This window comes from Phasianus colchicus, chromosome 13 (assembly GCF_987193195.1).
Source record: "Phasianus colchicus chromosome 13, bPhaCol1.hap1.1, whole genome shotgun sequence".
In the NCBI taxonomy this organism is placed as follows: domain Eukaryota; kingdom Metazoa; phylum Chordata; class Aves; order Galliformes; family Phasianidae; genus Phasianus; species Phasianus colchicus.
The window spans coordinates 15845661-15861248 of record NC_143448.1 but is presented as its reverse complement, the minus strand read 5'-3'; the positions used below and the strand labels follow the sequence as shown (position 1 = coordinate 15861248).

The window sequence follows — 15588 nt, the reverse complement described above, 5'->3', positions numbered from 1 at the left end:
TGAGGAGTAACACAAAACTGCAGAACAGTACTAAAAAAAAAAAGATTTACAGTGTTTTAAGTAACATTCATTAAAAAAAAAAAGAACCGCTACTCTTTTCTGGAGCACAGTGAGTTTTCAGCACCTCCATATATAACAGAAGAGTTGAATTACTGCTGTACACAGAGGAAACAGAAGTTTGGCACTTGTAACAACTACTGTTTGTTATTGCATCCTGCACTTGGCATGGCAAATGTGCATCACCAAAACCCAGGCAGGCAGTACAGACACTGCAGTTACTGAACTCACCAGAGATGCTGCAGCCAAAGCAAGGAAAACACTCCCTAAACCCTTTGCTTCTTGTTCTTCTGCATTTACCAAGTCACACAGGCACGAAAAATACTGCACAAAAAAATTAATTAAGCTGCCTGATGTTCTCTGGAAGGAGAGTTGGTAAGAAAGCCAGGCACTTGGGAGCTCTGATGGAAACACTTGTACCTTCAGCAAGACGTCTGACTCAGAAGCAGACGCTGTGACACGCAAGTCTTGTGCTGTCAAACACAAAAGAGATGCAAGCCTGCCTGCACTCACCATTGAGCTGGCTTGGTAAGTTTGCCTATCATATAATCTCACATTAATTTGAGTTTAATTTAAAGATGAGGCACTGTCAAAGCTACTGAAAGCCACTTGACCCAAACAGTTGAGCTGATACAGCATTTCCACAAAAGTGAAAAAACTTGAGGAACAGCTGATGAATTATCTAAAGATGTGCAGACTTTGCTGCAGTACAGAACAGTGCAGAACACAAGGCCCTACACAGGATATCCCTTTTTCAGCTTAGGAAGAGGATGAGAGTTGGAACCCCAGGGCTGGCCCCTGTGGAGAGCAGTCCACACAGGACAGGTGAGCAACAGGGACCAGGGCAGAAGTTCTGTTATCCAAAAACAATCTCTCATACACAGGAAAAAGAATAAAAGTCTTCTTTTTTTTTTTTGGGGGGGGGGGAGGGGAGAGATAGTGATAGGAAGTGGAGTGAGGGGGGAAAAAAAACATCACCATGACTCCTGTCTTCTGCAGCCTCCACCCCATAACTGGTGGCTTTCTGATGACAATTACCAGCTTGTCCAATCCCATCACAGTGAAGGGGGAAAGGCCACACCTGCAGTGCAACCCAGCCGCTGATTGAGACTGTGCTGGGCTCAGTCCAGGATACAGCCACCCCAAACCTGCAGTGGTGAACGCAGCATCAAGGGGCACAGGGATGAAAATCCTGGCCCCAAGAACCTCAGCACTACAGCTGCCTGCTGCCCTGATCCCCAGAAAGCAGCACAGTGCCCAGGCAGCTCACTGAGAGGTGTTACCTGTGGGGCAACTGGCTGGATTTATAAAAGCTGATTCAAGCTGGAAGGAATTGAGCTGGACTGGCTATCAAGAGCACCATGCCAAGCAAGGACAACTTAAATAGTTACTAAACTGCCAAATCATTTGAAAACTCCTGGATTGCAAGCTGAGAAAATGCAGGAGCTGCTTCAGGTGTGGTTTGGCCATCCCGTGCAGGGGAGGCAGGTGCCAGGGCAGCACAGGGTGGCAGCACCTACAAATGAACCCAGTTCAATCCTATGGCTCAGGAAGCTGGTCAGTGCCTTCCACTCAGTACTTTTGGAATTAAATCCTCCCTATCAAGCCAACCATCTCTTCCATCTTGCACAGAGACCAGCTGTTCATCTCACACCCCATCAGCTGTTCAGCAGGCTCCCTTTAGGAAAAACAGGGCCTTGTCTTTCAGGCCCATCTCCTGAAACACATTCCCAGAGAGGCACAGGTCACTGAGCATGCAGGCAGATCCCAACTGACACCTCCCACCTTCTTCTGCACCAAACCCTGTGCCCAGCAGCTCTCCAGGAACTGCTCACTAACATAACACAAAACCACAACGCAAACATTTTCAGGCAAGGCCAACAAAGACAATTTGGAGATCTCAAGAGCACCTACATTTCTGCCTTGAGTACATACCTGAAACTCAGGGTGCAGGTGTTGGCAGAGGGTTGGTCCCTGACCTCCAGCCACATGCTAGGAAATAAAGTTGTTAACTGCTTCAGGTGAAGAGACTTAAGCTTCTTGGTCAAATCTAACTGAGCACATTTGCAATATAGTTCGGATAGAGCAAAATTGCTCACTTTATTTGCCTTTAAAAAAAAAATAAGAATACCTATTGTTAATCCTACTTTAACTGTAAACATTTGTTCAATAACTTTAACCACAAAACACTGCTAATGTATATATGATTTGGATTTATTATGTGCACTTATTACTTAGGCCTTCTGGACACCAAATGCCCTCAAGTGTACTGGGGAGCTACAAGGACTCAGGAGATAGCAGCCTGCAATAGTCTACATACAGTTTCTGAGAGTTTTCTAAGCACTTAGAAAACCAAGTTCATTTACTTAGAAACAATCTCATCACTTTTGAATACAGGATCTCAGCACTTTGCCTAAGAAACAAAATTAACATGAAATTTTTGAAGAGGGGAGGTTTTATAGATAAGCCAACAGCACTTGATTTATTTCACATGATGGCTGAAGATGGAAATAGTGGTTCACATTTCTGTAGTAAAGCATTATATATAAATTTAAAACCTAAAGACTATATATACACACACATATCAAGTTTACTGCAATGCATAAATATATAAACTTTTCAATATGCCAACTAATAGAGGTCAGAGAATTGATGTCTATAGTTCAAGTTTTGCAGCACTTCAGCATTGTAAAAAATAAAAATAAATAAATAATGGCCAACAGATTGATTGCTGCCCTCTTTTGTTGCCTTTTTTTCCCCCACCCCTTTTCTCAGAATCGGAGTAATTCCCACTACACATCAGCACTGTGGAAGGACCGAACAAAAGCAAGATTCAGAAAGCCTCGTCAAGGAATCTTTAGTTGAATATAACTCTTGTATGAGTTCAGGATTGTATTTCAGCAGATCTAAGGAGATTTAATAACAATGACAAAGGTTGATGCTAACACAACCGAGGGCAGATTGGTGTGTCTGAGGTCCATGAAGTTGCAGTGTGGAAAGTACTGTACTTAGTTATAATACTGGTTATACAAAATCTTTTTCTGAAGGGCAGGAGGCCTCATTTCTATTTCTACCTCTCTCATTTTATTACTTTTAAATAACCTTTAAATAACTACAAGTTGCATCCCACCCATCATAAACAACAGTGAAATCAAGAAGTGAGGTAAAGTGTTCTACCAGCCCATCTTTACCAAGAACAGAAGTCAGTCGAACATCACTACTGACATGAACACGACTCAATAGGAAATAAAATGCAAGATACTGAATTCCTCACTATAACCACACCGTAAAGCCCAGCTTTCAAAGTCAAACAGCAGTAAACAAGACCGTGCCCTAGCATGGAAATCATTAGCATACCAACTTTTGATCCCAATTTAAAATAGCCGTACAAATTTCCTGCAAGTGATAATACAAAAATCTGATTTCTGTGAAACAAATGTATCCTTGCCATATTTCACCTTTGCTCCAGAGATAAAATGTTTCTATAATCCTCAGTCTTAAAAATAAAAAAAAACCAACATCCTCCTAGTTTTCAAGTGCCCTGAAGTAGGAAGGAACACAACCTATTCTCTTTAATTTCTCAAGCTTCGTTGTCTTCTACCAAGAGCAGCAGTTGTCATGAGCCATTCAAAAAACCATTTCCTCTTATTGCAAGGAAACAACCTCCAAAACCCCATACAGAAACACATGCCGCCCATCTACATACACCAGTTCATCAGGCTATCCAAATGTCAGCATAAAAAAACACAGTTTACTTCTCTGTAGTATACTGCATCCATTTTAGATTAGTCCATTTTAAATATATTAAAAATATTTTTAGGAATGAAAACATTGCAAATGAATGAAAAACATATGTACACACCACCACCATTTTTAGGCACAGACCTTAGCTTTGAGGAAGGACTAGAAGTGAAAGGTGCAACAACCAACACCTCCTGTGGCATCACAGTCAAACAGCAGTCTTTGCAGTACACCAGGGAGGTTGGTTTTCATATAGTTTTCATATAGTTTTCATAATATTCTGCATATTAGAGCTATCTGGTCCAAGATAGCGCATTCATTCTTATCGGTTCCCCCCAAGGGAAACGCACCTTAAATCTTTCTCGCTTTTCAATAAACTTCACCAAAGGAATACCAGTTCCCACCAGTTCCAGACACAGCAGATCTCCTTCAATAACACACGGTAAAGTCCAAATGGTTACGACTGAAGGTGTTTCCTCAATCCCCCCTCGTTTTCCCCCTCTTCTTTTTAATGTTTACGTAAGTTATTTGTTCCCGAAACAAGAACTGAGACTCAAGCTTTTTAAGCATTTAAAACAAAAACAGTTACCATACCAAAGCACAGCATACAGTGTAAGTTTCAGTTGTAATTTCTCAGCTTTTCCTTTATATAGAGCTACATATGTTGGACTGCACAGAACTCTTCCAGTCTCCTCCACTGCCAGCACACGGATCACGGCGAAGGTACGCGGATGCGGAACAAGCCCTGCTGGAGCTGCAGTCGAAAGAGCTTGCAGTTTGCAATCCTCAAGGCTGCACAGCCAGTACGGCGAAGGTCCGACGGGAACAGCGGCTTGGTGCGCTGCCACGTCCCCGTGCTTCTCTTAAACTCCCTAACGTAGTCGTAATTCGTACCTAAACCCACGCGTGGAGAAAGAGAGAGTGCTTAAAGACATATTGGACCCACCAGCACATTTCAACTCTAATAATGGAGATGTGGGAACAAGAGCACGCACAGGACTGCAGATCGGCTTCTGGACACACTGCTGAAATCCTTCTCAAAAGGAAACTGGGACATTTCTTCTATCCTAATGCACATCACTTGGACTTCTGCTGTTCTATGTTCTGTAGAAAGCCCTGTTTTACACATACACAGCCACGTACTCTCCCACACACCTTTTACAGCAGGGCCAGATGCTGACAGCTGTGTGGGAGGAGCACTGAATGTGTTTATCAGTACACCTGTGTGTGGTTAAGACTTAGAGGTAAGGGCCACTACCACAGCCAGGGAAGTACAGGATGAGGGCCCAAAACACAGAACTATCTGCTTACTGCTGCAAGGATGGTGCAGCAATTGGACAGATCAATATGATGGGAAAGGCATTACAACAAAGGTGCGATGACAGAAGGACCAGCACAACAGAAAGGTGCTATAAAGAGAGGGAAGATTGCTCACCTGTATCAGAAGATTCTAGGTTCACAGGGGAAAACTTCAACAAGGAGGGATCTCCAGAGAGAGATCCTTCCCCACTGGCAGTCAGCCCTTAAATGAGGCCTAAGAGAGGGGCAGCCAGGCTGCAGCCCTTCTGGTCACACAGCTGAATTGCCTTCACCTGTGCTCCCAGGGCTGACCAGGTTCTTTCCCCATGTGCTCAATCAGTGGGTCAGGCTGGGACTCAACAGTTCTCATACAGATGGGATGAACAACCCTGGCACTAATTTTTGTTCTCGTATTTACATGAATGCATTAACAATATCTTAGTTTTGATTTCTTCAAGTCTTCAAGCAACAAATCAACCAAATGTTTACAATGCTCAATTTCTTTTTGAAGAGGCCCAGCAACAACAACAAACCATTATAAATCTCTCAACATCTAGCATTAACTCCCTGAAGACAACAGTAACAATGTAATATGATCTATAATTACAGAGAACTGAAGTTCTAGGTTCTTATTCTACATGTATAATATTAAAAAAAACCACACTGGAAGAAAATAAGCAGTAGAAGTTATTAGTTTTAATTCTGACCTGTATCAAGATCTCCAATCACGTAAATGCTGGCTCCAATAGGCACAGCTCCATACACAAAAGATGAGCTAGTTGGGATACATAGGTTCTGGTCATTTAGATAAATCCACCTGTAAGAAAATAATAACAGAGAACTGCTATACGATTTTTTTTTTTAATCTAGCATGTTAAAAAAATCCAGGTTCTGTTTCCAACTGCCATCCTTGAATCAAAAGCAGAATGCACAAGTGACTTTCTTTAAGAACTGCTGGGAACATTGTCCAGTTCAAGACAGTCCTGGCTCCTCCTAGCTGGGAAACCCACACAGTACTGCTATTTGTCAAGTTCTGATGCTTCATGAAGTTACTTTATTTCAGAATTGCTTCACTCCATTAACCCAATCTGAAACAAATTCTTACAGACACCCAGTAATCTTATGAAGACAGCAATCATATGAGAGCCTTTTCTGCAACAGCTGCGACAATCAACTTTCCCTACAAAGACAACTTTAAGCAACTTTGTCTTAAAAATCAGCAAAATCATAATTGTAATAGTCCACAGCACAGGAAATAACATGTTGCTATAGCAAGGACTTGTTATGAAGCAATGCCTTCCCGTGTATATTTCCCCAACTTCTTCAATTGCATGTTATCAGCTACAAGAATCCCCTTGCCCAATAAGAGGAATGCAGCACTTGGCAATGCTTCATTTTAAAGAAGGCATAAAGATTGGAACTCAAAATTGTAAGAGATTTGGAGACAGAAACATCCTCTCCTTAGAATTTAAACAGAACTTCTCAATCACTTCCCAGCTCCTTCTATAATCTTACAACTCTCCTGTGTTCACATTAAGGATATCACATCTCAACACTACATCAGCCTGACCTTCCTACCAAGTGAAATGCACTTTTCCATGCTGAAGCCTTCGGTAGCCAAGTGAGAACGTACTCACTACCCATGGTGGCCTTTAAGGATGTCCCCTGTCTGGAGTTGTCAGTCCCTTCTCTATGGCTTAGAATGAAATTTCTGCCACTGCAGCTGCTGTCAGACTTACTATTACAGGCCCTGAAGACAATACAAATTAATGATGCTTTAGGTGACCGTTCCTGGATCTTTTATTATTTAATAATTTACAGAGAACAGAAAAGTTGGATAAGCCTTTGACAACAGCTCCATCTATTTTCAGTCCCACACCTGGTTAATTGAGGGAAAAGTTCAGAAATATTCTCACAGCTGACCTCTGAAAATCCTGTATCGCCCTAACTCATGATTCAGAAGTAAGCCTCCCTTCTGGCACCAAAGGAGATGCTGTTACACACCATTTGTCTTGAGACAGCTAATCCCTTAAATTTGGCTTTCAACAGTTTCTCTCTAATTTTGTGTCTGTGCTATACAACAAATGATTGGGATTTTAAGAAAAGCAAGGGAATGGGAAAAGCACAGGAATGTTGTCCTCTGCAGCTGTCGCACAGGACAACCAAACTATGATGAGAGGACAGCAATCTTTTTCTGAACCACTGTAGCTGTTACACCACAAAACACCTTTCAGCAAGTTTCAGTAGCTCCCTTCCCTTACTGTGGGAAAGGAACAGATTCAGTAGTTTCACATTTAGCACCAAGTTACCTCAAATTAGGAAGGGTGCATAAAAGGCAGAGAAACGGAGGAGGAAGACTGTAGGTTTGTTGGGGAGGAAGGGGTTGTTTTGCTTTCTAGTGGTAAATACAGGACTATGTCAAGGGAAGGAAACACATAACACTAGATGGGTTATTTTAGCTACTCATCAACTTCAGAAATCACATAAAGTCTGGGGGTTGGCTCCACTAGAAACCCAAGGTTCCAGTTTAAATGAAAAAAGTGTGGGACCCAACCATTTTACTACTACTGCACTTCAGAGAAAAAAAGAAGAAATTAAAGTATCTGTGGTTGCTTGTGAAAATTCACTCTCAGCCTTTCTCAACACGTCTTTTAAAAGAACAGCCACAACTTTTCAGGAACGCTTACAGCAGTTTTCACAGTTAGAACTAGGAAGGAACAAAGACAGGAAGGGCAAGGGGTCACATTTCATCAGCACTTGACGAAGCTCCAGCTCAACGTGGGCCGTGCCTACTGCTGGAACAGTATGGAAAAAACACCATAAAAAAGGAATGTGAAAACACTCTCTGGAACGTAACTCTCACATGCTTCTCCAGGATGGCTCTCCTCAAACCCAACCCGAGAGCAGCGGAGGAGACGGCGCCTAACTAGAGACAAAAACAATTACTATCAAACTGAAATATGCTTCCACTGAAACCTTTTAAAAAGGGAAGGAATCTTTTTTTCTGTCTGTCTTAAAGCAATACAGACAAATAAATTCATCTGAACTGCTGTAAGCAGGATGGTAACTTTTATTTCCAAACGGGAAGCACATGGAGGCACAAAACAGAGCCCATGTATTCCATACACGTCACAGTAAGCTCACACCAGCTGTGAAAGGAAGCCTACAAATGAATGAAAACCTTGTCTGTGTTCCTCTTAACTGGCTGACAGTGCTGTCAGATTTCTCATTACATCTGCATAAGCATTTCTTCCTAACAAGATTCCAGGATACTGTATGGGAGACCCCTCCTAGTACTATGTTACAAAACTAGTTGGTTTACCATTAATATATCACTGAAAATATCTTATTTCCATGATGTCCCGTCAGCAAAATAAGTATTTTAAATAGTTGTTAATTGACTGTTCTGAGCAGCTGTTAACCGACTCGTTTCAGAGCAAGCACCCCTCACCATTACTCTCCAAGCAGCAAACTTCAATAGTTCTTCTGAATGAGGAGCTAAGAAAACAAAAATGGTTTAGAAAACCATTCTCCACTGACAGCCCACCCGTGGCTATAGCCAAGGACAGGGCACACCAACAGCTCTGCCACACGTTGAACATCTCCCACTTTCACATTTTCAAAAATCAATTCTTATCTTAAGTAGTATTTTAAAAGAGAGGATGCATGCACACAAAGCTCAACCCATAGCCTTTAAAATCTGCATCTCCAGCCTCAAGAAAGCTGCACTCCAATTGTATTCTACTTGCCTATGCTCACTTTTTGAGCATTTGTCTAAAGACAAATGGACAAAATATTTATTAACTGAAACATTTCAGTTACAGAAATTCTTCACATACAATATAAATTACTACAGTACTCTGTTTATATTTCATGTTTATGTTAGTATTCCATTTCACTTGGTTTATCTCACTACTTGTTTATGTAGCATAGTGTAGCAGGATACAGTGTTTGGTTGTTTTGGGTTTTTTTTTTTGCTAGGGTGAAGAACTCTGCATATTCACAGTCCTTAAAGGAGTCTGTATTGTACTTAAGAACTACAATTCTGAAAGACTACACACTGAATTATTTTGGACTCAGTTACCATCAGAATAAAGCTAAGCCTCAGCCTTTTTACCCAATCCAAAGCAGATTTACACACTACTGTAATTGCATATGCTTATTCATATACACTAAACAAAACTTGTAACTCAGTTCCTCATGGGCTCTAGGATTCCTAGGATGATGCTACATCCTCTGTTCATAGGTAATAAGAGCTATGACCCATAAATGAGACATGCCCATTGCTGTGGACCAGCAGTATCTGAGGGCTGAACTCAGAGAACCAGAAGTGCTTTATACTCAGAAAGAAAGCAAACGTGATGGAGTTCTGAAGTTAATTAAACCCAGAAAACTCTGTGGTTCATTAGGAAGAAAGAGATAACAACATGCAACTACTGAAAAGTCATTATGAATTTTGGCTAGAATTATCCTTCTGGATAACAGCTGGAATTTACATGCTGTTCTTTTGACTCACTGTCACTAAACAGTCTTGCAAACGTATACCTCCTTTCCACATCTTCCCTTTTATCCTAATGCTTTTAGATTTCTGTCAATCATGTCATCACAGTCAATGTGGTATTTCAGGTTTAATTAGACAGTTCCTTAGTATTTCTTCATTGTGACTAGAAAATGAATAAGCTCTTGGCAGTTCAGAGGTGCCCATTTCCCTCCTCCTGACTCCTTGATGCTGCTGGTTTGAAGGACACCAATTACCATTATTTGTTTTAGAAATTATTACTGTAGAAATATGTGCTTTTCAATAATAAATTAATAAGCTGTAGTAACTGCAAAACATTAAGATGACAAATCAGTCTCTGTATGTGTCACATTAACTATGCACTAAAGAAAAGGAGGAACTGTCCCTTAGCAAGCCTAGCTCAGGCTCCTCAAGCCCTGCCTTACCTCTGACAGATGGCACTCACCCTGCAAAGTGTAACTGTGTCTGGATCTGGGAGTAACTACCAGTCCCTACTGGCTGATGCTATAACAGACCACGGTATCACAGCACCCTCTTCTGGCAAGTAACATCACTTCTTGCTCCAGACGGTGAAAACGGGCTCTCCCAAAGCCAGAGAGCAGAGAAGTGCTTAGTGCAAAGCTAACACTGTTAGAGACTGTCCTGGTCACCGGGGAGCTGCCTAGAGCCCTCACTCAAGTTCACATCAAGACGAATTTCCAAAACAAATGACACGCACCAGCAAGGCAGAAGGACAAAGAGACAACCTGCTGCAGCTGGACAATCAGACTACTGCTGCCTCACCTTGTGCCAGCACAGCCCTTGTGGCACTCACATGACAGAAGGGGTGCAAGATCAAGAGCTGAAGTGACTGGAACTGTATTATACCTTTTACTTGAATCCTGTAACTCCCTAGGATGCCACTAACCAAAAATAGAAATGCAGGCATTAGAAATGCTGCCTGGCAGGTAACTGCTGCAGACAGCAGGTGGCACCAACTCACCTGTGCTCAAACTGCACCAACCAGTGAAACAGGTTTACAGTCACTGGTAAGGAATTGTGAGCCACAGAGCACCTGAAGAATAGCATCAGTCTGGAAACATTTCCATCAAATCAACTAAAAGCAGGGGGTAGTTTGTTGGACAGCATTTATTTCCAGAATTTTTCTTCTGCAAACTCTCCTGCCCTAAGGCTTATTCACTTCTAGCATTTCCCCTTGTCCCCAAAGGAACAGAAAACGCCAGGGAGGATCAGAAACAACTCTTCTCACCTGTCTGCTTCCCATAACCACCCTGAAGTGCGTTACCTCTCCAGCTTCTATTGGCTAGAGCTCATTTGGACATCACTTAGAACAATAAGAAGTCTGCTTCATACAGAGATTAAAGTTGTTTTTTTTTTTTTTTTTTTTTTTTTTTTTTTTTTTTACACCTGCACCTTTGAAGGAAATTATATAATAAATTCCCCACTGCTATACAATTTCTATATGCTTTTATACAGGTCACATCCAAAGACATGATCTTGTAACAGATTTAGTAATCTCCACCACAGTCAAGTTTCTTTGAGACATCTGACAGCAGAGTCTTATTTCAATCTGGTTGATTAAAAAAAAAAAAAGCAAAGAAATTCCATTTATAGTTAAATGCAAAAAGAAAACACCGAAGGTACAAAAGTTTCCCAATTACACCTGGAGCATGAAATTCAGTCTAAAGTAAGCTATGTTTTAAACAGTTACCACATGCAGTGAAGTGGATTCTAAAACAAGAATCGAGAGATAACAAATGAAGTCATCAGAAGCAGATTCAAAACAAACAAAAGGAGATTAGCCACGTGTAGTGTGTGGAGGTACCTATGAACAGCACCCACAGCATCTTTTCTATGACAAGAATCCCCACCGTTTCAAAAGCCAACTGTAACTGTTGATTTGTAAGTATTCCCCAGGTTTATAGCTGTGACTAGTTACCTTTTAAATTCATCATGATAAAATTCAGATTTACACGTCACCATCTCACTGGCTTGGCTGTCATCACGACTCCTGACCCCACCAAACACATAAAGCTCAGAGGCAACTCCACAGGCCACTGCCCCAAACCTAAGAATCCATTAAGAAGAAAAAAAAAACAAAAAACACACAATCAGAAGATACACACAGTCAGAAGATATACTAGAACATTCCATCCTTCTGAACTTTTTCATTTTTTAATGTATTTTTAGATATAACTTGTACTGATGAAAAATATACATATATACACTTACCACTACAATAATGTATTTATCTCTAAAGAAAATGTTGAAGTTCTGACTGAACTATAATTTCTACTCTTTGTTTTGCCTCAGGATAGTATTGCTTGTAATACTAAGCATATCCCTACAGAAACATTTTGACTGGTTGAATACTTCTCTTTGCTCAGCCATATCTTGGCATTACAACTACAGGCCACCATGATCAGGAAGAAAGTAAAACCCGCAGTGATTTCTAACAGCAATATATAAGGATTCACCCAAAGAATAAAGGCAACTTTCACTCATTAGAGTATCAGCATTTCAGTGTTAAAAAGGCCATACATGTTATCAAACACCCACACTGATATAGCAGTGATGACATCATCAGTCAACTCTTCCTTTATTTAAAAACAAACAAAAATAATAATGGTGCTTTAGTGACTACTTCGGGGGGTTCTGACTGAATACACTCCAGCAATCTAACTATCCCTCTACCCCCCCACGCTCCACCTTCACCCACCTTCTCTCTTTCAGAGGACAGATGGCTGTCCACTGTTGAGTCCTGGGGTCGTAACACTCAACAGACTCAAAGAGCTTTCCATAGGAGCCTCCACCCATTGCATAGATTTTCTTCTTCATAGCTGCATAGCAGCCAATCTCAAAAAAGAAAAGTACACATAAGATTACACGTAAACACATTATATCAAGAGCTCAAAACTATACACACACTTATGTACACTTAAGTGTATTGTGCATGAACATTTTCAGTCATGGTTCTAACATACACATAAACAAGGAACGTGCTCTCATTTCCATGCTACTTGTTAGAGTTTCTAGTTGAAGCAAAGCCTTATGATACACAGGATGGTTGCAACTGTTTAACAGCAAGGAAGGTGGTAATATACAATGTAGTTCTTACCTTCCTAACCATGGTCAAGTCTGGCTGCTTGGTCCAGGTACGGTTATAAATATCATAACTCTCCATAGAGATTAGTTCCCTTTCACCATCCTCACCTCCCAGAATATACAGAATTCCATCAATCTCCACCACACCAAAATTATGCCGTGCCTAAGGAATATCAATGAGGATAGCACTGTAAAACATAACTGCTATTTCTGAACAGTCAATACAATCTTCTCTCCTATCTCTCAGCCAAGTGATACAGGTATTACTACAGTGGTTTTTCTTTTTTTTTTTTTTTTTTAAATACAATGAAGTCTGAATCTCACAAATAAGATTATTACATCCTGCAATTAAAGAACATAAAGGGTATTCAAAGAAAAAAAACAAAGAGCAGTAAAAGCGATACTGCAGAAATCTAATAATGGAGCTTGGCCACACTTCAGTTTGCACAGCAGTGGTCTCCAAAACAAAGCTGCTGCTTTTCAGGCCTCTACTCTCACAATGCTCACAACTACAAATGTAGATTTCCTTTGAGCTCAAGTATAGGCCCTTGACAGCAAGGAATTCCTGAAGTTCAACTTTACAGCAAGCTCTTCAGTAACAGTTTGTTTGCTACTCCTGCAGCCATTAACAGGCTACAGGTAACAACAGTGTATAAGCAGAAAGCAATCTCTAGCATGACTCTGAATGCATAAGATGCAAATGATTGGAGATTCAGAAAATAATTCTGCAGAAGCAACTGAATGTTTTGCCAAAGTAGGAAAAAAAAAAATCAACTCCAACAATTAAGCAATGATCTTACCTCATTCATTGGCGGCAAAGAACTCCAGGAATTGGTGTCTGGATCGTATTTCTCTCCAGAGCTCAGTGTTCCCTTGTTTTCATCCTGACCACCAAGCACAAATAAAAATCCTTCTGTAAAACAAAATGCAATGTGATCTTAAAAACAGGACTCGTGTACGCTGAGCAAGGCAACAAGACTGGTGAGCTGTATCCCACACTTTGCTAAGAGTTTCAGATCAGTCACACGTCATGCTCTGGACTGGAAGAAGTAAAGCATGTGTTTATACCCACTCTCAAGCCTACCACTGCAGATACTCTTCGACACATTCAGTGATGCAGCAACTAGAATTCACTTAAAACACAAAATACTCCTGGAAAAACAGATGAGCACATTCCAACAGATACTGTGGGAATGGTGACTGTAAGACATTCATATGACAGGGATTTTCACAGAATAAAGTGATGTTTTGGGCAGACAAAGGGGAAGCATGAAATAAGCCCAGTGCAACGTAATCTTAAAGAAAAAACATATATAAACTGTATCTCATATTTTGAGGCACTGGTAAGTTTCCATAACACTGCCTTTACAAACACAAAGTTCCCCTTTACCTGCTGACAACACTCCATGATTGATCCTTGGAATACTCATAGGAGCAAGTTCAATCCAGAGCTGTCTATTGGGATCATAAAGAGGACACATACACCGCATCACTGAGGTTGGTTTCCGGGATCTGAACACAAGGTGGGGAACAAACAAAACCAAAACACAGTTTTACAAGTTCACCATTAACTACTTGCGTCTAAAGCTGTGTTATCCACAACATACATTCATAAAGTGCAGCATTTCCCTGATAAGGCAAGTTTAGTTTTCTACACACCAGAGACATAAAAAGCAGGTCCTCCTCGTTCATATTGTATTTACCTGTATTATTTTTAGGAGGAAATTCGAACAAAAGAACCAACAGATTATCAGTAACCTCAGCAAAGCGATCGACAAACTGATGAGCAAAATGTTATTTGAATATTTGTAATAATGAGCTATCTTTTAGAGTACTGCAAGTACTGAAACTGCACAAATCCTGCTGCAGAGCTGCTCAGGCACAGAAAGGGATTATTCTGTGACACACCAATTTTCACTGGCATCTCAGATGCACCAATAATGACTCTACTTTGGAGCCACAGGTGTCATAAATGAAACAAAGTATATGCTCATTATCTTTCAGGTTACTATAGATGCTTTATAAGATGATTAGAAGAGTGTTTCTCCAAAGTTCCGTGCTTGTTTTGAGTACAATCTATTGAGTAAGAAACAAACAAACAAAATAAAAAACACCAACAAAGCAGCCAACGCATACTGATACCAAACAAACAACACATCCTACTCTAAGTCAGAGGATTATCACAAAACAATTGCTTGCTGCCAAACCACTCAAAAAATATTTTAGGTGTGGCTGAACAACTCCAAACCAAGTTCAAATGATAGGCTAACAAGCATGCTGAGATGCAAATACTGACTCCACGCTGCATTCTCAGATGCTCCACCTCGAGGCTTCTATTTGACCATTCGTATCAACCTGCAGTGCCACTCAGTACTTACACTCTTTCTTCTCCACCGACAGTCACGATGCACTCTGAGTAGCCACGGGGTTTGAAGGAGGCCAGCATGGCCTCTCCCTGCTGAGGTGGTGTGAGTGGGATATTGTTGCATTCTTTAACAATCTCCCGTACCAGTGGTTCGCTCATCATCTGCTCACGTAAATACGCCGCATCTAAGCCTGAAACCCACACTGCTGACATGACATCCTTCATGTGAACCTGGAGAAAGAGACCAACTCAACATTCCCCAAACTCTGTGGAATGACATTAAGGCATTCACACACAGATTAACAAAACCTTTAAAGAGCGTTTCTGATATTTGGAAGTAGTAACGAAATCTACTGCAGTGTTATTAAGAATTCTTTGAAGTTTCACTACAAATGTGCTACTTGCTTTCTCTCTCTGAGATCAACATTATATCATTAAGTGTCAAAAGGTTTCTTTTTTCTTTTTAATGCCTATTAAATAATAAAGACAGGAAATAAAATAA

General features: G+C 40.8%; 1 protein-coding gene across 3 annotated transcripts in view; it reads right to left on the bottom strand.

The window, feature by feature from the left end:
* GAN (gigaxonin) overlaps window positions 1-15588 on the bottom strand; it is a 29988-nt gene that overhangs the window by 1605 nt on the left and 12795 nt on the right. For 2 of the 3 annotated variants that reach the window (XM_031614977.2, XM_090149406.1), the window contains exons 4-11: window positions 15100-15317; window positions 14112-14233; window positions 13522-13634; window positions 12735-12884; window positions 12336-12472; window positions 11556-11684; window positions 5805-5914; window positions 560-4692 (exon numbers count right to left, since the gene is read on the bottom strand). In XM_031614977.2, the coding sequence (XP_031470837.1) occupies window positions 4511-4692; window positions 5805-5914; window positions 11556-11684; window positions 12336-12472; window positions 12735-12884; window positions 13522-13634; window positions 14112-14233; window positions 15100-15317 (1161 nt within the window). In that variant the 3' untranslated portion in view covers window positions 560-4510. Of the gene's footprint in view, window positions 1-559; window positions 4693-5804; window positions 5915-11555; window positions 11685-12335; window positions 12473-12734; window positions 12885-13521; window positions 13635-14111; window positions 14234-15099; window positions 15318-15588 lie in introns of those variants that run through there. The other variant, XR_016470641.1, reaches the window with a different exon arrangement.